The 27,803-nt window shown below is 33.4% G+C and overlaps 3 protein-coding genes across 3 annotated transcripts in view; 2 read left to right on the top strand and 1 right to left on the bottom strand.

Annotated features, from left to right (window-relative positions):
* The first annotated feature begins 206 nt into the window (after nt 1-206).
* Nucleotides 207-677, top strand: LOC123721253 (histone-lysine N-methyltransferase SETMAR-like). The gene has a single exon (XM_045679450.1). The coding sequence runs from the start codon at nt 207-209 to the stop codon at nt 675-677; it is 471 nt and encodes a 156-aa protein (XP_045535406.1).
* A 10,128-nt stretch (nt 678-10,805) lies between these two features.
* LOC106711704 (pyruvate dehydrogenase E1 component subunit beta, mitochondrial) lies at nt 10,806-16,109 on the bottom strand. Its single transcript, XM_045679265.1, has 7 exons — nt 15,723-16,109; nt 14,706-14,859; nt 13,699-13,885; nt 12,867-13,091; nt 12,233-12,352; nt 11,764-11,944; nt 10,806-11,000 (listed from the first exon to the last, which is right to left on the bottom strand). Exons 1-7 carry the CDS (start codon nt 15,929-15,931, stop codon nt 10,976-10,978), a joined length of 1,101 nt encoding a protein of 366 aa, XP_045535221.1. The 5' UTR covers nt 15,932-16,109; the 3' UTR covers nt 10,806-10,975.
* Nucleotides 16,110-25,777: 9,668 nt separating this feature from the next.
* LOC106711705 (neuropeptide SIFamide receptor) overlaps nt 25,778-27,803 on the top strand; it is a 58,052-nt gene continuing 56,026 nt past the window's right edge. Inside the window, exon 1 of the mRNA XM_014504086.2 lies at nt 25,778-26,425. Coding sequence (XP_014359572.2) covers nt 25,879-26,425 — 547 coding nt within the window. The 5' untranslated portion in view covers nt 25,778-25,878. The remainder of the gene's footprint in view (nt 26,426-27,803) is intronic.

Below are 27,803 nucleotides of genomic sequence, written 5' to 3'. Positions count from 1 at the left end.
AAAAATAAATATAAGAAGATGCAGCTCCGAACTGAGCAGTGAGTACTTTTTAACCTTCTCTCAATCCCGTTATGAATTGGATACAGGGTGTTGTTTTTAATAACTGAGAACCATTTCTGCTAACTTGTACACTTTTACCCATCCCTCAAAGGGAGAGGGAGGGTCCGAAAGATGCACGTCGCTCTGGTCGCCCTGTTACGGATAAAATGGATGCTATTTTTGAAAAAGTGGAGCAAGATTGGCATATCAGTAGTTACGACGTAGCTGAAGAACTGGGAATTGAACACAAAACAGTTTTGGCGCATTTGAAAGAAAATGGGTACACAAAAAAGCTCGATATTTGGGTACCTCACGAGCTCTCTGAAAGAAACCTAATGAACCGTGCACTCATTTGTGATTCTTTATTACGACGTAATGAGACCGAACCATTTTTGAAGAAATTGATAACCGGTGATGAAAAGTGGATCACGTACGACAAGAACGTGCGAAAAAGGTCATGGTCCAAGGCCGGTCAGGCTTCACAGACTGTGGCGAAACCCGGGTTAACTCGCAACAAGGTGATGCTGTGTGTGTGGTGGGATTGGAAGGGCATTATTCATTATGAGCTGTTACCACCAGGCAGGACCATCGATTCAGAACTACTGCGAACAACTGATAAGATTAAAGCAAGAAGTTGAGAGAAAGCGGCCGGAATTAATCAATAGAAGGGGTGTGGTTTTTCATCAAAACCTTTTAAATACCCCACCAAAACCTTATACGAAATTTCAAATTTGCTCTCTGTAAGAAAACTATACATTTTACATTTGATTTTAGGATACCACAAGACTTTACCCCTTGATAGTAATAAACTCAAAAAAAGACGGTGTGATGCTGTTGCCCCCCAATATCCTGCCTGCACTGTCTTTGCCACTCGGCAATATATATCACGTGCCCCTTATGTCTATAACAAAATACATCGAGTACTATCTATATACCCTATGCAGCTATTTGAGTGCAGGCGCGCACTAAAGGATTGGCTCTCTGCCCTTACCTACGACGAGGTTGAGCAAATTCTTACTAGAACAATTTAGTTTTGGCTCTCATTGGACCCACCACAAACACACGAACACATACACACACACACACACAAACACACACACACACACACAAACACACACACACACACACAAACACACACACACAGACACACTCAAACACACGCATAAATCTCACAAAGAAATGTTAAAATTAAAAATTATTTTCTCTTTATGTTAAAATGTAAATCGAAGCTGCTGTGTACACTGTAAGAGCGAGGCATTCCCTACACAAGTGTCTCTTGACTACTTTTTGGGAAGCCCCGGCAACTTAATTGTAAAGATTTACTTGAAATAAATACATTTTTTATTTTATTTATTTATTATTTATATCATGATAACGCTAGACCTCACACATATTTAACCACTCAGCAAAAATTAAGAGAGTTTGGCTGGGAGGTGTTAATGCATCCGCCGTATAGTCCTGACCTGGCACCTTCAGATTTCCACCTGTTTCGGTCTCTTCAGAATTCTTTAGGCAGTGTCAGGTTAACATCACGAGAGGACTGCCAAAACTATTTGACGCAGTTTTTTGATCAGAAGCCCCAAAATTTCTATAGCAATGGAGTCATGTCCCTACCTATAAGATGGCAAAAAGTTAAAAATGTTTTGAATTTTCATATAAAATGCGAAAAAACTTTTTCCCCAACCTATTATAAGTTCTTTTTCGATTTTCAAATAAACCTAAACAGTGTATGATTAAATTGTAAATCAGAGGCGCTTGTGTAATACAATAAGTGCCGATCTGAGATCATCAATACCTTTAATTATTGTAATAGCACTTTTGAGTTTTATCTTTGACATCCCTATCTTTGATTTCAAAGATAGAACTCAAAAGTGATTTTATAATTTTAAAGGTATTAGGCAGGTCATAAGTACAATATTCATTTATCATTAAAAAAATCCCTCAAAATTTTTTTTTTTCTTTTGAAAACCTTAAAATGGTGTCGGTTTAGGGATTTCGCGCATTTCGCAACTATAATTCAAACTAGTGGCCGCAGCGACCACAAACTAGAGGCAGATCTTTGCTGCACAGTGCGAGACATTCCTATAAAAGTCTGATCGCTGCGGTCACTACGGCAAAGTCGTAGTAAACTAGTGCACGAAATCCCTTAATATTATTATACTCATAAAAACAATTAATAAACGTATTGTTATAGTAAGAGAGAGAGTTATGATATTGAATGTTAGTTTGAGAGCTAAAAAAATAAACATCCTATATATACTTTTGGCACATAGAACAAACAAGCACGCAAAAATGGAACAATAACTTTGGCCTATCTCTTATGTGATAATGTTCTATCTCCATATTCGTAATAACATTTGTGCATGTTTGTTCTATCTCCAAATATAAACTGTGAAATAAGGTATAATTCATAACCATCCCTACATGAGAATTATAAAAATCTATTGATTGGTAACTATTTTACTAAGAAAGACTTTCGAATCTAAAAACAAATGCTTTTTTTTTAAAATGGAGATAAAAACGTGTCTACTGGAAAAAGTAACCGTTGGTAGATAGAACAAATAAGCACTGAGGCGACGTTATATAGAAACGAGTAAACACTCCCGAGCGACGTTTAATACCGCGTCCGCGAAATAATACCAGTCCCACTCACCCTGATGAAGGGCCCCCGAAGTTAATAATTTCTATTATTTTTTTGACCATGGATTATACTGCTTGTACAAAAGCGTGTTGTAGTTACTGTTTTTTTTTTGTAAAGGGAATGAGAGGCACTACGATTTTATACTTTGGAAATCAACATTAATAATGAACGCAGATTAATAATCTGTAAATTTCCTTAAGTTATGCGGAACTTCAAGTTAAATCTGAATTTGTTCTAGTTTTGTAAAGAATCTCAAATAATAGTTCAAATAATTGTAGCGTGATTAGTTTTTCATCTTGTAATTCGATCTTTGTATCGGCACAATATTGTAAAAGAATTCATAAAATCTAACCACCATTTAAATAAGTTAATACAATACGTAGTACAATTCATCATCAGCTCACAATACGTTCCCATTGAGGGCCTCTACTCTAAGTTAGGGGTGACTAGACCATACAATCACGCTGGCCCAGTGCGGGTTGACTTCACACATACCATTGAATTTCTTCTTAGATATGTGCAGCATCACGATGTTTTCCTTCATCGTAAGAACATCGGATAAATGTATATATGTAATTCGAGAATCGAAAAACACATTGGTACATGGCGGGATTCGAACCCAGGACCTGCAGATTGCAAGTCAAGTGCTTAACCTCTAAGCCACCGTCGCTCTTATATGTATAATTACGTACTAACAATTACATGTAATTGTTTTGAATCGATTATAATCTCAAGTTCCAACAAGAGGTACACAACACGAGGTAACACTGGTTAAACAATTTAAGTGTCCTTGAACATATACATTCCAGTGGTATACGGCGTGTAAGTTAAATTGATAGTACCGTTTTAGCAGGGCTATTGCAGCAAATCTGAACAATCTCTACATATTAATAAAATTGGAGTGTCTGTATACAATACTAGCTATCGCCCGTGACTCCGTCTGCGCGAAATAAAAAAAAAAAAGGTAAGACGGACTATGTTCTACATCTGTGCCGAATTTCGGAAAGATCCGTTTCGGAGATACCTTCAAACAAACATCATATACATTGCGGACACGTTATAAATTTTTGAAAAATCAATTTTTAATATTTTTCTGTTTGTATGTCTGTCCGCAAATGTTACTGTATATGTGGTAACTCTGGAACGGCTGGACCGTACTTTTTTCATTATGCACTGACGAAGTCGCGGGCGATCTGTCTATATTGTTTAACAATAATTAAACAATATAGACATGTTACAAGAAAGAAAAGAACTTTCTTTAGAGTTTAGAGGGTTTTTGAAAGAGAGAAGAAAGAAAGAAAGAAGTTTTCATGAAATTATTTTGTTTCTTTTTAGTGCATTTTGTTTGAAATTGTTTTTTACAAGTACCTACTAGCAAGGATCGGATACTATTTTTCAAATAAGAATGAATTACATTATACGATCACTTACCGAAGTACTGCCTAAGTCATTTGATGGACATTTAGGCAGTATCTTGATGTGTGTAAATTTAGTACGACAAATTTGCCGTAAGCGACTTTGAGTGAAGATGTTAACCAATCAGTTTCGCTTTGTCTACGTTTGTAAACGGAATATAATATAGAATTACTACAAAGAGACTTTTCGACAATAACTTATTAAAATCTTGTGTTGCTGTATGTATATATAATAGGCTTGGAGGTTGTGTTTGTTTATTGTAATAGGAAGTTGCGTTATTTCATGGTGGCATGATATTTAGTAACAATTAACGCGTTGCGATTAAAACTAACCTTCAAAACTAGTTATACATTCTTATTTATTTAAATCCTCTACGTTAAATAAACAAGGTCATTTGTAATCATCATATCGTTTTTTTAATTAATTTAATTGAGCTATCCTTTATTTAATGAAAGTATTTACAAATACATTGTAATTTTATTTATTTATATAAAAGCTGATTCCAAATTAAACTGTTATATTTAACGCCAGAACTTAAGCCTATAATGGATACTATGTACAAATTTCCTTGGTATAATTTTTTCGCATTGTTTTTTTTTATAAATCAGTTGTTAATCTTCACTTGTTTTCAGTTCCTATGATGTATTTAAATCAATTTTTGTTACTCGTATTTTTAAAGTTAGATGCAATCCATACTTAACTAGATTAAGTTATTAGACGTGAAAGTTTTTTTTATAAACACTAGTTGTTTTTTTACCCGCGACTTCGTCCGCGCGGAATAAAAAAAATGCACACGAGATAATAAAAAGTTCCTATGTCCGTCTCCTAGTTCTAAGCTACCTCCCCATCAATTTTCAGCTAAATCAGTTCGACCGATCTTGAGTTATAAATAGTGTAACTAATACGACTTTCTTTTATATATATAGATTTACGAATTAATTTGTAAATGTTAACGACACACTCGGCCGTGAGGTGTCGCTTCGTAAGCTAAAATGCTAATAATGACTTCATGATTTATTGTCTATAAAACCTTTTAATGAACTTTCAATTATTTAATATCATACTTATAATTGTAGTAAATTGATTGCCTGATCTGGTCCACCTTCATGGCTACACAAAAAATACTACTGAATCTAATGACTAGGAGATTCGGACTATGACTTAAGCAATATATATCTAGATATATATATATATATATATATATATATATATATATATATATATATATATATATATATATTGCTTAAGTATTAGACTAATACAAATAGCAAATCTTTTACCTAATTACTAAGCTAATTGCATTATGTAAGTGATAAAGTTAAAGCCCATTACATTTATAAAGCCTGATATTTGATTAGGCACGTCAACAACATGAATACTCTTCTGAGCGACGTGCCAACTGAAGTGCCGGGTTTAGGTGAAACATGGCCGAAGCTTTCGCAACAACTTATTACCTTGGCGTGTGTTATTTTTAAGGGAAATATCGTTAATTCCGCTGCTTGCTGGCGGCTTTGGGGGTGACTTGGGGGTGGCTGCGGGGAGTAAGGGCGGTGAGGGGAGGTCCGATCCATCACCGCCGCTGTCACATGCCATTAGCCAGGCCTATGATGGTACGGCGCACAGAAAGTACGGTCTGGACATTTGCAAGGGTAGGTTTTACTTAAAAAATAAATAAATGAATCTAAAAATATCTATCTCGAAATTAATTTTAATCGATAAATAAATTTTAATTAAATTTAAAAGATTAACAATCTAAATTAATTAAATCAACTTAAGTATAATAAACAAAGTTTATTTGCTTTCACAGACTTATGGTTGTTTTGTATAACCAACTGCGACAATGTTGTGATTATGAATAAAGTGTAGACAACAAGAAAGTTATAATGGATAATTGAAATAACAATTATTGTAATATTTAATAATATTTCACAATGGTATTGTAAAGTCTGACAAGATTGTAGCTACTCAATAAAGTATGTATATATAAAACGCTATATATACTACATCACAATGGATTGCACATATATTTAAACTATCTAAGAAATACTACTGTCCGTATTTTCTCCGAGCTATGCCTACCAGATATTTCTCACAAATAATCGCGTAAACGGTAAATATATACATGTAAACCGATGCTAGCTAACTTGAGTATTATGTTATGTATGTCCGTACGTCCATGTATGTACCTACGATAGGATTAAAACAAAAAAAAATATGTAATAGTTTATCAGTACTTATTATGGACTGTCTATATAGTTGTATGTTTAAATTAGACGGTTGAATTAAACAAGTCTTAGACTGTGTTTCCACTGCATAAACAACTGTACAATATCATACTGTATGGTCCTATTCTTGTCTAATAAAATCAATAATGTTATAATATTTTTGTATAAAATTTTCAGTGGAAATCAGTTAATAAGCAACGCTATACAGGATGTGGTAAAACAAATGACGGCGTAAAAGCGTATCGGTCTCGCACGAGCGCGTTTCACTAATTAACCACTGGTCACTAAACACAGGTCACTAAACTAGCGGCACTAATGTTGTGATGTAAGTGATGGTAATATCAGCTTGGATGTTTATTTTATTGTCATATAAGTGATGAGTCGTTTAGTAGTGAATTGCCCTGTCTATAACAATGGGATGCTAATCACTATTATTTGAAATGAAGCGTGTTAATACTTCAGAGATTTGAAATAGAGTAAAAGTCTTCAATCAAAGGCCTGTAGAGTGCAATTGTTTCTGCATTCCTTTGTTTTCAATGAAAAAAATTCTTTTATAAATATTATGGAAAACATAATTTAAAATATATGAAAACGAAAAAAAAAAAATACAACACCAGTGTAAATAATTAGATAGTCAATTTAGAAAAAATAATTTCATCAGTTTATTATAGGTAATGTAAATATAACACCGGTCAACACGATTTTTGGGTCTAACTTCTACATGTTAAATTTTGGTTTCTCCTACCATAAAAATAAGGAAAAAATTTTCTTTTCCGATTAAAGTTTGCTTTTGTAGAAACTAGGACAATTTTTGCTGCCATCTTTTGTTTATGAAATGAATAAATCATACTTATCATCATAAATCAGATCAAAGCAAACTTTATGAACTAAATATGAATATTTAAGTGTTTTTCAGTGTCTAGAATCAGAATTTAAGCAAGAGAACAGAAACCCAAAAAAAAAAATTTGACCTGACCTGTGTAATTTTAGTGCATAAAAGTGAACATATTCAAATTGCTATTTGTCAGTCTGTGAGCCCTTAATCTACCCGGGTACACATAGGGTTGTCATATATCTATTAAGAACTACTATGTATTACCAAATTTAGAGTGTATAAGAACATAAGAAAAGTATTTAATACCAATCATATTAGTAAATTATTTTCAGCTAATTTTATAAGCCTTCTTTTACCATGAGAAAATTACATACTATTGAGTTGCGATGTAGGTTTTTTAGCAACACTCAAGCAACTATATCTAATTTAAATAAATAAGAAAAAAAATTGTAAAAAGGCAGCAAATTCTTCACATTAAATTCTTCAAATTATATTATTGTAAAGTAGGGTACATCCCTAACTGTGCACTCTATAAAATAAGTCAACACCCTTTCCGCAAGCCGGCGGTTTAAACTGGTTTAAAGTCAATGAGGGGTGCAACTGGTGACATCACACGGTTTTATAACCACTGCCAATGCCGACACTGCTGGATGATTTAATTAACATGTTACAGGGGGTGATAAAAACAAAATAAAACAACTGACGTTTTCTTGCTTGTGGAAATTCTATTATGTTCAATTGAGACATCATTTTCTGTAGTTCTGTTTTTTCCCTGATTTTAATATCTCTGTTTACAAAAGCTACTCTTGAAACTAACTAATACCTTGAGGGACACTTAACACCTAAAATGAAATGAAGTAAGATGTTTGGTTTGTAATATCAATTTGTAAATAATAAAGGTGTCGCTTCACTGCGGTGTTTCGTGTAACTTCGGGACAAGTTTGTCAGGAACGGATGTAAGTGTTCGTAGAGAGAAACTTTTCACTCGTCGAGTGATTGATCGCTCGTTGATTTTTTTCTATTGTATTTTTATTTAAATGCTACCTATTGGCTTCTTGGTAATGTATTATTGTATGTCTTTTATTCTATGGTGGCATTGTTCTGCGATTGGACATGTTCGTGACGAGACGCCAGATTCGCGAATCAATCTATTTTTTTTCAATGGTGACAGTTTTTATTTTGCTTAAAGTTTTTAATGTTTTTGACTATTTTATTTCTGTTCTTATTCCGCTTATGTAGTTTTTTTATTTTAAAAGCAGTGTCAATTACTCGTGTTTTCACCCTATCTAGGCTTATCTAAGCTAACATGTCTTATCACAAGTAGAAAATTATGTGGATGTGCTTAATAAATTCTACGAAAACCATATGATAGTTTTGTATTTACTTTTGTACATTAATGAAAACGATTGTAATAATATTATTTATTATTCATGTTATATACAGCTAGGCTTTCACACAGTGTATATTGTGTACATTTTAATTCCGGCAATCCGGCGCGCTCGCGTTGACACTTTGAAGGGCCCGAAAAAATTGTAAGCCAACGATTGCCGAAAATGTCAATCTTCAATGAAATAGAACCAAAAGGGTGGTGACACACTGCAGTGGTGGGATTTTTTAAATTAAAATTCGTGAGTGCTTGATTAATATGCGAAATAGTTAATTTAGTGTAAGCTTTCATTGTACCAACATCTAAAAGTTATTCATACTTACACTAATAAGTAAATATTATATAATCTGATGTTTATATTAATTCAAACATCATTAACAATCCTTTTTTTTTCTTTTTAAAAAGGGACGTAATCGTTTTACCTCAAAACATGAAAAACTCGTGATTACGGAAATAAACTCTATATCGTTGAAATCAAATCAGCGATTACCGAATAAATGCCGTGCTTCGCGATCCGCTCTAGTGTGTTACTATCTTAATTTATTTCCCTCCCTCGCACGTAATTCCCTACGAAGTGATCCATCAGCGGTGTCTGTGCAGCCTCCTGCATCCCCCACTCTACCTCACCCCGGAGCTACTCCCGCAATAATATACAATGAATTCGTTACCCTTAATATTACTTGAATGTATCGCCTGTGTATGAGTTTGTATGAAATGCCTCTCAGCTGCCTGACCGTTTAAAAGTCAACTGTAGTCAAAAATAGCTGCAATTTTTATTATTAATAGCGGACGCATAGGAAGGGGAAATATACTCTTTCTGTGCGTCCCCTCCTCCGCATTAAAGTTAGGCAACGCATCTGCAATTACGGATGTCAATGGGCAGCGGTCGCTTCGCTATTTTGGCGAATATAGATGGCCGCTTGCTCATATTCCACGTAATCAATCAATACATAGTATAAAACAAAGTCGCTTTCGCTGTATGTCCGTATGTATGCTTAGATCTTTAAAACTACGCAACGGATTTTGACGCGGTTTTTTTTAATAGATAGAGTGATTCTTAAGGAAGGTTTGTATGTATAATAAATGCATAATATAGTAGAGAAACACTGATAAATTTAAAGGTTTCTAATGTGAACGCTGTGAACGTTGTGTATAAGGACATTCTGTAGTAGGTATATTTTGCATTGCACCCGTGCGAAGCCGGGGCGGGTCGCTAGTAGTATATAAAAATCACTAAAACAAAATTTTTATGATCTAAAATTAGGCAAGTAGTGGAACTTAGATTTATTTAAACCTAAAGTGAGATTAAATAGAATTTCTCATTGTAAATATCTAAACTAAGGGTCCTCTTTAGTAAGCAATAAACAATTTTAAATGCTGCTTTAAATCTCAATTCAAAACAAGCTTACACACGATTGTTATCCGACATACGCCTTAGTACCCACAATCATACAAAACCCTCGAGAAATACTCTAGAGAACAGAGCGGCGAGTGTCCGCGAGGTGGCGCGGCCGGTGATCCATCATGCCCTCCCCTCACAACGCGAGTTTTTACACTTTACTAACGAATGTAGTATTGTGATAAAGGGAATATTTTCTAATTAAGATGCGTTACATTAAAAGATTATAGGCGAGTACAGACATTGAGAAACTAAAGGTTAGCGTGGTATGGACATATTATGCGAAGTGATAATGTTCACATAAACAAGAAAGGGATGGGATTGGATGGGGACAGCTACAAAGGTTTAATAAGACCGAATAAAGTATAAAGGATTGTGTAAGTAGGAATAACGGCAAAAGGACCGTAATCACTGCCTCCTCTGTAAGGTTGTGTTGAGTGTAAAATACTTAGATAAAATAACAAATTTTATAACAGATTACCAGACATGGTTATAGAAAAGCGTAACTTTATTTTAATTAGTGTAACGTAAATTTATTTCTGTTTTAAAGTAAAGAAAATAGTAATATATTGTTATATAATAATGAATATAAAATAATGATATATATAACTAAATTATTTACATAGGTTGAAAAAGTTTTGTTTTTATTTATCTTCAAATTAGCTGCCGTATCAAAGCTCCATTTAACTAAATATAGTTCATTATCCTGCCATCTAGCGGTTATCTAAGATATGGAGTTTTCAGATATGATTCATAGATAGCGCTGTTTACATTTCACTAGTGGTATTTATTTATTACTAGCATTATATTCAACATAGGATAAGTGGAAATAGAAACAAAAATCAGGTAAAATAAAAGACGCGTTAACTTCTATTAGATTTATTTCAACAAAATGCTTTCCATTCACATATACATTGATTTGATTGTTCGCAATGGCGGCCGAGGACCGGGAATAAATTATACAGGGATGTAATATAAATATTTACAAATAATGAAGTACCCCGCGCTATATATTTACTACAAATTCACTAGTTTATTGTTGAGCTCCCTGAGTTATCCTGCAACAAATATACTGAATTAACGGCAAATCTTACAATTTCCTAACTTTAGCTTGTATGATCTAGCTGTTTGTCAAACTTTACATGTTCACATTGTCAATTTACAGTTTTGTTTGTCATTTTTACTCAACGCCATGTCGCTTTGTGACATCAGCTTTAGTGAAGATAATTGTGCAGCGAACGATTGACGGTGATGTATCAACTTAAAGAAATAACCGTGGGTTTCTGATATGACAATTTTCATTTAAAACATATTGTTGTCTATGTTTTATCAAAGACAATGACAGGGATGACGATATGTTTTATACAGAAATTTTAGTTACCATAAATCCAGGGTTAGAGATGTAATTGTTCTTGTGGGTGGGTGTCATCATCATCAACTTGCCTTTATCAGTATGTATTTCTCTATACATCTCTATCAGTCGTCATATCTGAATTTACTCCTTTCTTACGCATATCCATCCATACTTTCTTTGGTCTTCCTCTACCTTTATAGTCATCCACATTCAATCTCATTACTTTTTATGTTAGGTTACAACAGTGTTTCCCAAAGTGGGCGATAACGCCCCCTTGGGGGCGTTTGAAACCTAGGAGGACCGATAAGGGGCTCAAAAAAGGGGTGGTATTGAAATTAATTAAAGTAATGAAATTGTGGTTTTTAAGTTTTAGGGCTGAATAAAAATTAGGGGGCTCTGAAATATAATTGATTTTCAAAGGGGGCGGTGAAAGAAATAAGTTTGACAATCACTGGGTTACATTATACCTGTTGGCAAGTACAGCGCGCACTGCAGCAGCGACATCTGGCGGGCGAGGTAGTGCGAGTGTCTCCAGCGAGCGCGCGTACGGCATCGGGACATCCGCCCCCGACACTCGCCACGCCGGGGCATCCAGCTCGAAGAACGACGGAGACTCCATCACACGAGCACAGATCTCAGCACCGATACCTGACATCATTACACGTCCACAATGAGAGCTAAGTTAGCTCTTGTACAGCATCACAATGTTTTCCTTCATCATAAGAATGTCGGATAAATGTACATTGTAAATCACATTGGTGCATGACAGGATTCGAACACAGGACCTACAGACACGTTAAATGCGTAACTCTTAAGCCACCAAATGCCATCATTAAAATTTAAAGAACTGGATCCACATTCGTATCATCAGAGCGGAATGTTGGTACATTTTGGTCCTTTGATATAATTAAATGTTGATAATTGAAATTCCATTACCAGACTGAGGCCAGCCTTGCTCCACGGTGATGATGTGATGAGTTTTGGCGACAGACCGCGCGATGGTGTCGAAGTCCAGCGGCCGCAGTGACCTCAAGTTGATCACCTCGCACTCGATACCTACAACACAACATTCTCTGACTTGAAAAACTGATTTTTTTTCACTATAGATGTCAACACGATCAAAATTGACACTAAATATTCCACAGATAAAAAAAAACTCTTCACTATACTAAAAATTACTCTGTGGACTGTAGTCATAGCAACGATTTTTCGTCTAACTTCATTATAAAAATACAAAAACTAGTGTTTCTTTAAGATAGTTCATAAATTATTTATAAAAAAAATGCTTGAAAGGAAATTTTTTTTAACATCCCTAGAATAAAGTATACAAAATTTGACAGATAATAGCACAATTTTGACGCCAGCGCCACCTTTATATCTTTCAGTATTTCTCTTCATTCAGCAATAGTACAGACTTTATGATAAATTACGTCATATATTATTCAAATTGTAAACTGTAAATTAATTAGTTTCTTGCAAACTTTACTACACTTCTTCTTTAATTATTTCATACTATTAAAGAAAAAAAAAGTCTGGTATTTTATGAAGGATATTAAAGTAAATATATCACCTTCTCCGGCGAGTTCATTAGCTGCTTGTAGCGCTGTGTCTGTGGCCTTGCCCGCACACACCACAGTTATATGTTGTCCCTCACGCTCCACCTTCGCCTTGCCAATGGGCAGCACGAAGTCATCAGCCAGCGCCTCATCAGACATCGCGAACGGCACTCCATACAGGATCTCGTCCTCCAGGAACACCACCGGGTCGGGGTCTCTGATCGCTGCCTTCAGAAGACCTGGAACAAGATTTATTTCAGTAGAAAACCTGTCAACTAACTCTATTTATAGCGAGATTAAATTGTTTAAACTTTCGTGAGACATCATAATTAATTAATTAAGAAACGGCTTAACTCACGTTTTGATCAAAACGTGAGTTAAGCTGTTTCTTAATTAATAATTTATAGCGAGAGTTTATAATTGAAGGCTCATTTCACTTTAAATTATCATCATCAGCTCACTATATGTCCAAATTGAGGGTCTCGGAGCCTACCCTAACTTAGTGATGACTAGGTCATAATCAACCACAGCCAAGTGCGGGTTGACTTCACACATATCTTTTGAACTTCTTCTCAGATATGTGCAGCATCACGATGTTTTCCATCAATGTAAGAACGTCAGACAAATGTACATATGTAAATCAAAAATAGAAAAACACATTATTACATGGCAGGATTTGAACCCACGATCTGCAAATTACCTATACAAGTCAAGTACATAACCCCTGAGCCACCGACACTCTTTTTCACTTTATACCTTGATAAATCCACCTCGATAAACCTTGATACCTAATCACCCCTAATTTAGAACATTCTTAAGTATCTGGGTGAGGACTGAAGAGTGTACCTTTAGCATCCTCGGAGGAGTATGGCATGAGGACTTTCAATCCAGGACAGTGGCTGTACCAGGCACCGAAGCACTGCGAGTGCTGCGCCGCCACGCCCGCCGCCGCGCCGTTGGGTCCGCGGAACACAATCGGCACCGGCACCGCACCCGCTGACATGTAGAATGTCTTCGCTGCTGAGTTTATCACCTGCAAACATTCAACATCATTTAGATAAATCAATGAAGATAAACATTATTATTATCTTAATTATATGAAGAAGAAAAATGTTATGAAATATTTGCAGATTTAGGTGTTGGGCTGTTCGGTCTATAATTTTTTGGTCCTATTCAGCTATTCTTTTATGTTGTTTACTGTTTTCATATTTTAGGATTCATTGAATATAATAAATGAATTTTTTTCTTTCATTTAATTAGTAAGCTAAACAGTTAAACAGGATATATATCCCATTGGGTTGATTGATTCTTTGAATTTAACTGGCCTAATGGGAAAGAAAACTGACTAAAGACAGATATTAATAAAGAAAACATCTGTAAAAAAATACTTATAAAATATTTTCAGAATGACTGCCACAAATACATTAACTTAACAACATGCATATGTAACATAGTTTTTGTAAATAGTTTTTTATGTTTTGAGATGGACAATATTTGTTTAATTTGATAAAAGTAGAACCAAATTTTACATTCAAATCTGTAGCTGTTCTGTGAGTTGTATTTACTGCATAAGCGAGAGTCCAAGGGACCGTTATATTTTCTCGCTTATAGAGGTTTCTTTCTAACTCGAGTTTCTAACTTATAGAGATCGGTCGGGACCAGACAATGACTCTCGTTTATAGAGTTACATATTGTAATCTCAGTCATAGCTGAGTTCTAGGATTAAGTATTAACACTTTCAATACCATTGGGTCTTTTTTGTATTTAAATAAACTTATTGAATTTAATTATTATTATTATTGTTATTTTGCACTAAATGTGTTAAAATTTCATCATCAACTACTGTTACTTACATGATCAATAGCTTGCATGGAAAAGTTGAAGGTCATGAATTCACAGACAGGTTTGAGTCCCGCGAATGCTGCACCCACCGCGATACCTGCAAACCCTGCCTCTGTGATTGGTGTGTCAATAACACGCTTGTCTCCATATTTCTTCCATAGCCCTCTGGAAACATTGTACAAACATAAGAGTTTTCTAGAAAATCATTGCCTGTAAATTGAATATTAAATGACTAAGAATCTATTTAATATATTAGATATATTATAAATATTATAATATATATATTATAAAGAAGATTAATAGCACATTTCATAAGTAATATGGATGAAATTTCTTAGTAAGTTATGTAATTAAATAATAAAAGAAACATTGCTATTATTTTTTAAGCATAAGATTTCAAAATAAGGTTGCAGAAGTATCCAATTTTTTTTTAATTTAACATAAACAAGATAAGTAGAAAAATACAAAGATTAAGAGGCCAGTATTATGGAATACATACTTTTTATCAACCTGTGTAAAATAAACCATATGTAATGAAAGTTATCTCCTAAACAAATACTGTAGATATTGCATTAACCCATGTCTATTATCTATAGGTGAAATCAGTTGCGGTTTATATTTTATTAACATCTTTTTATTAATTGTGACTTTGTAAAGCCCTGCCCTGTGATCAGTATGTTGCTTATATGTCCAATAACAGAAAATCTATAAAGTTTATCTAATTTTAAAAGATAACAATATAAACATTTTGATCCATCATCTCACACATTTGTTGACAAACATGTTTGTTTTTTTATTTTATTTCCTAATTCTTATTTCATTATTTACTTAACACATTAATAAAATAATTTACATTTGTTTTGAGGTTAAGAAAACTTACACCTGTCAACAAATTACTTGGTTATGTAATACATGCTAATTTAAAAAATAACACAAACAAGTAAGAAAATTAAGTTAGGAGGTACATTTAGTACCTTTCTGTTGAATCTAATAAAAAATTAAACGTTACTACATTGACAAAAAAATACCTGCTAACTTTGTAGGCACCATCATATTGAGCGACTTCTTCACCCAGAAGGAACACTGTTTCATCCCTTGCCATTTCCTCGTCTAAGGCTTGGTTCAGGGCATCACGAACGGTCACTGGCTTTGAAGCCAAGGCTTTTGAAGTGGAAAAGGTACGACGAGACAAGCGAGTTAACAAACCAAACAGCACCGGTGTAGATTTCAACGCCATTTTCACCTTGGAGTTTTGTTGCTATAATATTAAACTAGTTTAATTGTTTTTGGAGCTCTATAAAGAGCGTTTTACTGTTAATTTCGTTGAAAATGGAGTTAAAATCTTTTATGTACTAGTATGAAGGATGAATGGAGGTCGAGATGGACCGAATGTCAATGTCAAAGCTAAGTGACGTTTCAAGTGACGTTTATCAAGATTTCCACAGATTATTTATACCGTTATTTAGGTTTGGGTGACCATATAAATAAATTCGGTTACTGCCGAAAAACATTTAAATTAAAAAATCTGAAAAACAAACATTGCTGGTTAGCCCTCAGGGTTACGGGTCTGAGTAATTTTTTTTGTTAAAGTTTTTAAACAAGGGATCTGGAAGATCGTATTTAGACAATATACAAGAAGATTATTTTGATTTTTTTCATATATTTCTCCATTTTGTAGGAATATTACAACTATGGTAACACTAAAAACACAAAAAAGTTAAATTTAAGGAGGTGGTAATATAGGTAATTTTGACCCTATTATTTATGTTGTCATTGTATTGTATTACCATTATGGTAATTAATCTAAAGGACTGGCTCTATTTTGCTTTTGTGACGTGGAACATAAGGAAAGAAAATAACCATGCAATCTGCATATTTCATTTAATACTTTCGTAATAACCTAACATTAACCAACGGTAATAGCAAAGTTTGCAAAATTCTCTCAAGGGTCCAATAAGAGTTTATAACTTTTTGAGACAGTTTTAACTACTCATCGTGGCTACGTACCTATCATCAATTTTACGATACTGGCCGATTGTCTGCACCAATTCTGTCTATGCAGACAAACTTCTAAAAATTCATAAATAACGTTCGAGAGGTTGATATTATTATTATGCTTTATGGTTGAATTTTATGGAAATTACATGCGGTTGTTAAAACTGAACAATGACTGAATATTAATTTTTTTACTGTCGGGTTCACGATGCAAATCACAACCAGCAAAGTAAATTTTGAAAGGAATAATTGTGTAATGTGTGTATATATTTTTGTACGTGCTTACAAAGATAAATTAAAAAGGATCTATTATTTCGTGCTCATATATACCTACAGACGGAGTGTTTCGTACAAGTTTTTCTTTCAATCGTAAGACCATTTTTGAAATGTCATTAGTGTGCGTGACGCAAATGTATTGCAGTATAATATTTTATTTCAAATTAGGGGCAAATGCATTGTAAAAAAATCAATAGTAATATACTAAACTATTTAAAAACTTTAATTATTGTAACATTTTATCTAAACCAATTTAAAACTCAAAATATTTTTTTAACAAATACAATATTCTGAATAACAAAAGAAAAGAGGTTGTATTCGGTTTTATTTTTATGTAAATTGCGTAATATAAATGACAACACTGGAGCAATTTAACACAAAAAGACCTCCGGAGGTCATTTTAACATGCCACAGTATTGTACTCCGCTTAAGGTGTCTATAGGTACATACATTTATGGACAAAAGTACCAATAGTTCTCTGTGCTCAGACCTAGGAGAAAAAATGATTAGAGTTGTTTATTTTTGTATGTTTAATAGGATGTATAATGTAAATGTGGCCAGACTGTATATTAATGCGCGGAATGTTTGTTTTTCTAAGACATAACATTTGTCCGATGTCCAGCGACGTACCTGATAAATCGTCAGTCGAAATCTAAGTACAACTTATTAATAACTTGAAACATGCCTTAGACAAATGATCCGTATTTTTTGTTTGAAATAAAGTGTTTTCATATGTAAAAATAAACTAATTCATGACGTTAACCTGAAAAACAACTGCTTATGTATCTTTGTAACACCTTTTATTTTGGGAGATGTAAAATGCGATATTAATATAATTTATTCAAGTTTACATTTACTTTAAAATCGCAAAATTTACGTTGATGTTGTAATCGAAAGGAAAACAGAAAACGTATTTGATGAATTGCCTGTTGGATTAAAAAAATGATATTATATTTTTGTATTTTAATGTAAATTACGGTTGTAATTTTGTTTTTAATCTTATAGTGTTCAATTTTTTATCACAGTCTCTAAATATAAAGTCTTATTTTTTCCGCTTTACCATTTCACAAGTTTAATTTCATCACGTAGAAAACTTTGTTTAAGAGTATAAGCGTATATCGTGGGCGGAACCTGAATCGTAAGATTTAAAAGATTCTATTTTAAGAAGCTGCGAGATTTTTGGGTCAATGATCCTTTAAAACATATGTAAAATGTGTTTTTTGTCATATGTCTGGTTAAAAGTTTTTGCTAATTCAAAGAAATTAGTTAACTTTTTATTTAGTCATATCATTAATTTCCTTTTTTCTTCAATAATTTTTATAATTTTATCAGTAGATTAATTCGTATTAAAAATTATCCTTAAAAATATTTGTATATTTATGGAGCTCTTAGTGCAACTGTCAAGCTGACATCGGATCGTGCCGATGCACAAGCAATAAACAAAATGTCGTTTTCAATAAAACGTCTGAAACTTAGAACTAACACTTTAATTACTCACCTAAAGCTAAATATTTGGAAATGCGATAGTGATGTAGAAGTTATACGATGAGAATATTAAACTTATATGGAATAAAACTTTTCTAAAGTTTAGCGGAGGGTTCTATATATTTATTCTATGTCTATTACTAAATTGTGTCATACATATAAATAAAACAGAGTTTTGCAGTGCAATTTTTTATTTTATTTATTGTCGTATAGTGCAAGACATTATATTAACTAATTTGCTTTTACAATGCACTTAAATCTGATAAAGTTTTAATTATCAACAAGATTTAGAAGCTAAAAATGAAAATAGACCAATTATTGATTAGTTTAGTAAATAAGTAAAATAATAATTTGCAGATTGTGAACAGTATTTTAATACATCACTAGCGCCGGTCAAAGGACCCGGGCGCGGCACTATGAGACGTGTGAGATCTAAAGTTGTCCGGATCCCAACTTATGAACTGAGCTCTTAGAATAAAACTTACAAATATTTATTGGCAACATTATTTTACGTTGTATCGTGATAGGATAAATTCAATTAAGAGTCGACTCGTAGCTACGAAAAATGTTAAAATGTTTGCGTTTAAATTTAAAATTATTATTTAAGAAGCAATTATTGTTTTCGATCATAAACCAAATATCGATCGATATCGAACAAATCATTATTTGTTTTTTTAAACATTTAAGTTAGCGATTTTAGTAAGTGAACCATCTACTTACTACATCGGAGAATATAGTGATGGCGTGATACTAGGGTCGTGTCGTGCCATATGTTACATAGTTCGTAAATAAAAATTACATGTAGAAGAGAAACATTTTACTTTTCGAACGTATACAGTCGAACCTGGAAAACCGAGAATTGGAAGAGAAACTTCTATAAGATATAAAATTCTCTCGCTATCCAGGTTCGACTGTATTCGTAAATCGACTCATAAAATGTACCGACATTTTGTTAAACGTTGAATAACTAGAGACGGCTGCTAGAAATAAATAGAAAAAGTAACAGATTAGAGAATTGTCTTGTTTATCTCCTGTCAGGGTCATTCGTCCTGACTAGTGTTAAAGTTAGATTACATTGTAAGATAACAAAAGTATAAAACGAGCTTTCAAAGACTTTATATTGTTACTGCAAATTGGTTTGATATTATTTGATCACGACATAATTTGTATAATTTAATTACTAGCTGTATACAAATATTTACTAATGTATAATTTAAATTAATATAAAAATATATCGTAGCGTCAATTAAGAGCCAGTTAAAGGTATACAGTATACAATAACAGTCGTATATGTGATCACGTGGTCGAGTGTTTCAATTCCATCATTTGACTACTGTCGTAAACCATTTCTTAGCACAATCGTTTCTTGAGCTAGTTAAAAAAAATCTGCTATTATTTTAGATAAAATAATGTAACGTCATCGTTTATTCTCCTTAAAAAAAACTCACATTAAAACATGATTTAGTTTAGGAGTTTTCAGCAGTGAAAATCAACGTTAATTATTTGATAATGGTACAGAATAGATCAAAATCTTCCTTCAATATACTAGTAAATCCCCTATCTTATATTGATAGCGTATTAAATAGATTCAACAGCGAATAGTTGTTTAAAATTCAATGACACTGAAAATTGTTTCAAGAAGAATGCAAGCTGTAGACTCCGACGCGTCACCTAACCTCCGCGACGACAAACTTTTACAAATTAATCTCGCAAGCTCTTTATTCACTTTGACGTGTTTATTTTGAGTGTATGTGTGAGTAAATAATTAATGATAATATTCTTCTTGAAATAAGTACTGCAATTTTATCTCCGTATGTGAAAATAACACCTTAAATTACACATTAAAATTGAGTGACAACTTTTCATTAAAGATTATGATTCATAGTTTTAGATTTTAAAACGAATTACATAGTCTATCGGTATTTAGCAAATGAATCATTATAGAAATAAAATTACTGGATTGTAAAGAGACGTCATAACTTTTATAAAGGTCATTAAACTTATAGTTTTCTTTACCTGATAACCAAAAAGGTTTTTAATAGTTAGTGTGTCAAAGGCATAGTGTGTCAATTTTGGTATAGATTATATATAATATTTCATCTTATGTGCTTAACAAATATATGCTTAATATATATATGTTAGTGCGCCTTAAAGCCATAGGCAAGTTCTACTTAAATTTGCTCATCGGATTGGAAGCTTGTGTACACACTCGCGTAGATAAACGATATTTATCTATGTCGTTGAATTATCGGGGCTTTCGTGTCGTGTAATATGAAATAGATATACTATCAACAAGGACTAAGTTTACCCATGATACAAATTGCTCACATAATATTAAAAAAAACTTTATAATGTAATTCCCAAAATGGTCCAGGTGGACCTCTGGTGACGACAGAAGACGCGACGGGGGAGTACAGTTGCGGGAAATAAAATTAAAGAAGAAACAGCAGTAAGCAGCAATTTTAAGTAGCAAAATTTTGAAAGGGGTTTACGGGAAAAAAGCTCTACACAAACGAAGAAAATTAAGATTAATATTGTATCAATTCATGCTAACAAAAGGAAGGTGTTCGCGTATTGCAGAGGCTTAGCCGCTTAGTGCCCGTTACTAATTTTTAAATCCCAACAAACCGCACAGCAGTACGCAACTTAGCAATATCCCACCCATACTGACACGCCAGTCAAACCTAGCGTCGTTTAACAACGATGGGTTGTCTAATCTCTGGCAACGGGAACTTACCAGATCGTGTCATGTCTGTCGCAGGGTCGTCGGCCGGCTAGAGCTCACATGTCGTATACTCTTTGTTGGGACTTTAGGACTTTGTAATTAAATAAGCATGCAATGAAGATATGTAATTCTGATCGTCTATTTGAAAGAAAATAATGAAAACAATTATAAAAAAGGCGTCTTTAAAATAACAATGAGACGAATGACTTCGTATGGACGGCAGGAAGTCGTTGGATACGGACCGCATTTTGAGTGTAAGGTAGCAGGGACCGCCCGGCGATGATGACGATGTATGTGATAATGTTTATGTCCAATTTTCAATCATTGTAATTAAAGTCACACGTCATTATACTAACTAAACAATTTTAATTTTTATCTATCGCTTTTCTACATTCATTGTACATATAAAGAATTGTTTTTATTTATTATTATAGTTTATATAAAATCCCGAATTAATCAACAAATCCGTGGTGACCCTAAGTCCGCCCGCATTTGATTTATAACCTTTCCACGGCCCATACCGAGGATAAATGAGGGGTGGGAGCTGTCGTGTCTTCCTTATTAATATATTTAAAAAGATTAACTAATGATATATGATAGTAATTACCTTATTTGTGTACACGACACTTAACTAGTTGTAGGATTAGCTGTCCTAAGTCTGAAAATATACATAACTAGATGCCGCCCGAGGCTCCGTCGGCGCGGAATTAAAAATGTACATCCTATCTCCTACATCTATGTCAAATTTCATCGACAGCTGTTGAATCGTTACTGGAGATATCTTCTAACAAATATCTATTCATTCATCCATCCATACATCTAAATATTAGTAAGATGTGATAAACAGTATAATGAAGGCATTCCTTTGTTTCTTTTCCTTGTTTTTTTTTCTTTAACATTAATGTCATCAAATTGATATTATTAGTTTGAGCTAAGGTTTTAATTTGCAATTAAATTGAATCACAATGTAGACGTTTTATTTAACTGAGTTGTACGATCAAGTGCTTAAGAATGAAGAATGATATATTATCAAGTATTAGTTTACTTTTATGTACGTGAGACGTGACTTGAAATTGTAAATTTTCAAATCGCACTATAATTGCGGTGCTTAACGTCGTTGTTAAGTACGTTAAGTCACTGTAAAGTTATTGTCATTAATTTTTATTAATAGCTTCATACGTTGAACTGAAAATTGAACTTTAAATTTATTGTTTACCTATTTCTAATATCTTAATGTTTAGTCAATATTAAACAAGTATGTTGTTGAGTAAAGTTTATAATAACTTAGTGAAAAATACATCAAATACTTTGGTTATTATCTTGGATAACTTTCAAATAATTAATTTTTCCCCGAGAAAATGGTAACGAAGATTCATCGAAAAGTTTTTAAGCCACAGAAAGTTTTGGAAACTGAAATAAATTTAATTGTTTTTACCCTCTGTTGCTGTTTTACCTTTGACAGGAAATTCTTTTTTATTAATCATGTTAAAAATAAATTTAATCAATTAATAAATATTTCTTTGACTACAGAAGGACGATTTTCGATTGCAAAATATTTTTAATACATTGACACATAATAAGATAAAAGTTGTAGAATAATTTTAGATAGAATTTCCCAACTTGGAAAGTTCTCTGAGCAATATGTTGTTTTGTTTTATCGACGATTTGTTTGAGAAAAACAACATCTTGTTTTAAATTAAATTTTCAGTTTCATAGCGAACGAGAGATGCATATTCGCAGCGGTTTTTGAATAAGTTCAAATCTCACTACTTATGTTCAAACGGAAATGAACATTAGTTGAACTTTAGTGGAGTCCTTTCTTTAACTTTTCCACTTCAACTATATTTGATTTTATTGTTCTAAATTTATCTTTTGTATAATTTCAGGAATATCCGTATATTATTAGACAGCGGTCATGTGACGATGTCCTGAACAGAAACGCAGTGAACCGTGCCCAGTACACTGTATGTAATTATACAGCGGATGTGAGAGTCTCGCAGATAGAAAGAGGCTATCGCGGCGTGGAGTGGGAGGGGGTGTAGTACCGCGGAAATTAAATCGAGTTCGTTGTATCTTGACCATTTTAATGGTTGAAAAAACCGGCGAAGTGCGATTCGAAATCATGTACCGAGTGTTCCGTACAAATCTTACTTAAATTTGAAAGATTTTGAAGACTTTTGCCTGATAAGGGAATAAGTAAGGCCTCTTGATTTTATTCTATTTAATGTATGCGTATTCCAAAGAGAAAATGCGTGAAGGTTATAAGGGGTTACATTATGATTAGACCTTCATTTGCTGGCGTCACAACCAGCCGATAATAATTAGAAGTAATGAGGTAATAAGGAAAGTGGCGATGCATTCGGGAATATTGGGTGTGACGTCACGCACTAGGCAGAGGTCAGGAATCAGCCGCGCGGCCTTTGTCCAATGGCACGGCCTTACGTTGTCCCTTGGTGATCTATTGGCACCACTTGATAGCCTTATAGCTTAATTGATTGTTTTTCTTTACAACAATTTAAAAAAGAAGTTTCAATAATAAAAAGTTGTTACGCTTGGTAACACGTATCTTACGTTACACATGCTACTTTATCAAATGTAGCCAAACATACATATATCAATTCTATATCACAATAACTGCCTCTAAACAGGTCGTTGTTCTCCTGGATAAGATATATGTTTATAGAGCATTATGTTTTAAACAAATTGAAACTAAATGAAGGACGTGTGTATGTTTGTGCCAAGGTGATTGACCTTTGGATAGATCAGAGATATTCCGCGAGGTGCTACGCCACGGCACATGTTTGCACAGCAATAATTATTGGCAAGGAGGCGTCGCTGAGTAAATATTTATTGTTTGCTACTCTTCTTGATATTGATATAAATTATATGAGAGTTTGAACTCACTGATGATAAATATTCATATGTTTATAACTAAAGAAAAAAAGATTGAACATAAACTTAGAAGAATTGTTGTAATAAATGTAGGATGCATAGAGGTACAATAAGATAGGAATTTAAGGAAGATTTAACAATTTTTTTTTTAATTTGTTTTTTTCCATAATAAACATTGTGTGGTGAAATAATCAATTTTCTAAGTTTAGCTTTAATATGGTTTTGATCTTTGGCCACCTTGTTTTAATCTAATATATGTATGAAATTCTCGTGTCACAGTTTTCGTCACCGTACTCCTCCGAAACGGCTTGACCGATTCTCATGAAACTTTGTGAGCATATTCAGTAGGTCTGAGAATCGGCCAACATCTATTTTTCATACCCCTATTAAGTTTTTTTTTAACTGCGCGCAGACAGAGTCGCGGGCGACAGCTAGTTTCATTGTATAATTCCATTTGATTGTATATTATATAGTTTTTGTAGCTTGTTAGCAACGATTGTATTTGTGTTAACTACATTTTAATTGCACGTCGTGAATAAACTGCTATAACATAGGAAACGTTAGGGACGAGGCAGTAATGATTAAAGTTTTCGACAAAGCCCCGCCGCGGCTCCCAAGTTATAACTCAATTTCAATAGTAAACAACTTTGCAATAAAATTTAATTAATTAATATGAAATGTTTTGTAATCTTAATTAACTTTGTTCTATTAATTAATTTTGAATTCCATTAAAAATTAGGTTATTGAAAATAATATTGCAACTTTGCAAAGTATTGTAACAACAATAGGACATAAAAATAATGTTGGAAAAAACAACATTTATCTAAATTAAAAAATGATTTAAATTGCTGATTTAACCGAATGTGATATTTATTGGTTCTAAAAGTAATACGTTTACCGTCAGTATGATTGACGACAGGGCGTTAACGCTTCTCATTTATGCGGGTTCGAACCCTGGACTTCCTCGGTGTCTAGACGCTCGGTCAGGCACATACGACTCAGTGGCTCGGTAAACGAATACGTACAGGTTAATGACGGAAGGCACTGAATATATGAAATATGAAGACCTCATATTAATCTTTTTCTTAACCTACATTACTTAAATATATTTTTCTTGGACGTAGGGTCAAAATACTGGCCGACCGATGTGTTTACGGTATCGTAAAACTATCCTTTAATTTAATTAAAAGGATAAATGTTATACGAATATTCTCGTAATTGATTATTGTTTATTTAAATTAATAAAATAAATTAAAACTGAGAGTATGGGTATAAAATTGTAGTGTTAAAGAAGTTCATATTTTATCTGTGCATCTTTGTATTACCTAAAATCCCTTTGCACTGACTAACTGGCTCTATAATATTGTGACGTTCACATGATTGATGTATTATAATAATAAAATTGATGTTACCAATTTCCAACCCGGATGCGATACCGTCGACCTTGCTTATTCCCTAATGTAGCTTTTTGCATTTGTAACACTGAAATATGAACTCTACCACAGTAAGAATAATGGTTCTATAACCGCAAATGTATTTTTGTTGGTATCAAAATGCACATGCGTCGGACTCTCGAGCCTACGCCGTAGCGGTACTACGCTCAGACGGCGCCCGACCGCCACAGAACGCGCGCGTAGACCCCGCTACGATCTCACCCCATACATTACGGAACTTATCAAACTCTCCATAAAATTTATGAATCAGTTCCGGAGGACTATGGTCCTTTTACTAGCTAAAGTTTGGTGTATAAACTTATAAATTGTGTGTGCATTTTTTTTTGACAAATGACTTAGTGTTAAATTTAAATTAAAATGGCTCCATTGCGAGTGCCGACAGACTTTTTTACGGATGATGTGACTGACTTTTTGAACTATTCGACGCAGCATCCGGAAATCGAATCACCCAGACATCACTTGCGTCACAGAAATCATTCTCGCGATCATTCGAGAAATCACAATGTTGTCGATATGCTATCAAATTCGATAATGGAGGTGATAAATACTAAATTTATTCCGGACAATAGTGTTCTGCCGGATATGGAGCCGCTATCTACACATATGGACGGGCAGGAGCGGCATCCACTAAAGATGAATATAACGATGAACCGGTCTGACTTCGGTGTGATAAGCGAGGAGTTGCTTTACCGGCACAGCGGGGCGATGACCGCGGTCTACTGCGTGGCCTACCTGCTGGTGTTCGTGGTAGGCCTAGTGGGTAACTGTTTCGTGATAGCGGTGGTGTACCGCTCGCCGAGGATGCGGACCGTCACCAACTTCTTCATCGTGAATCTCGCCGTTGCTGATATCCTGGTTATCGTGTTTTGTCTGCCTGCTACTTTGATGTCTAATATATTTGTCCGTGAGTATTCTTCTTGTCTTAAAATTGATCTAGTTTTTTAATTGTGTAAAAATTCCATGGAAATCTATTTTGTACATATATTTTCAGCGATTTTTTTTTTGTTAATTCTAGGTTAGCGGTTGCTCACATGGAAATGTTAAAACTACTTCATTTATCAATTTTAATTTAGGTAGTTAAAGAAAATTTAAGTATTTTTCAATAGTTTTAAAGCACGAGTTTCGCTATTCCACAACGGCAACTGAAAAGCCTGTATTAAATCTCAGTAATGTATCATGTGAAAGTTACTTTACAACTTGTCGAGTGTGAGAACTAACTTATATAAAATGAAATGGTCTCACATGTAGTGAGATTAAGTAATGTTAAGTGGAAAGCGGAAGTTAGTTTTTTTTACACACTATAAACAATTTAACAGATTCATTATATTATTATTTTATAATTATATTACTATTCTATATGTTATTAAAATTACGAACATGTTCTTTAAAAAATTAAACGACGAAAAAATGTCTGCTTACTAAAACATAAGATTTGTTTTCATTTAAATTAGTAGCAGTTCATTTCATCAAATGTCTATCAGAAGTAATACACAACGTGCTAGCAGCAGACGAGGTAAGTGAATATTTGATTGAATTGTCTTGATAACTTATGAAGATGGATTGAATTTTCATTTAGCTGATTTGAGATTAAAATGAACAAGTTTTGAGAGTAATATCAAAATAATTTATTCAATTAAATTATACGTTCTAGGAATTTTAGAAAACAATCTTTGTATTTTAATATCCATAGTTTTAAAATGTCATTTTACTGAGTATGTTTTGGTATTTTATGAAAATTTTATATTGTATATGAAAGTTATTTTCTCGATTTTCACCAGGTGAGAGTAGACGGTAACTTCACTTATAAATTACCATAATGCATTAGCACTCTTTTACGATCGTTTTATGTCTGACTAGAATATTTATTTGTCATAAATAGTTGTATCTCTTACATATTGCTATGGGTCTACGGTTCGGAGTTTCGTATGTAATCGTGTCTACGGCGTAGCTATATTACACATGTGTTAAACACTTCGATGTTAAACTCGTAGAATTTAATGCATACAATTAAAGATTTTATAGAGCTACTAGCTTTCGCCAGCGACTCGGTCCACAAGGAATTTAAAAAAAACTTAATAAGTAGTCTATGTGTTCTTCAAGACTATGTTCTACATCTGTGCCAAATTTCATCAAGATCCGTAGAGCCGTTCCGAAGATATCTTGAAACAAATATCCGTCCATCCATCCAGCCATGTAAAAATGTAAATGTCATCTTATGTAAAAGATTACAACATGCAACTAATATATTTAAAGTTATTTAATATTAATGAATGAATATTTTT

Source organism: Papilio machaon, chromosome 9 (genome assembly GCF_912999745.1).
Source record: "Papilio machaon chromosome 9, ilPapMach1.1, whole genome shotgun sequence".
NCBI lineage: Eukaryota > Metazoa > Arthropoda > Insecta > Lepidoptera > Papilionidae > Papilio > Papilio machaon.
Note: the sequence above shows the minus strand (reverse complement) of the source record. Positions and strands in the feature narration are given on the sequence as shown.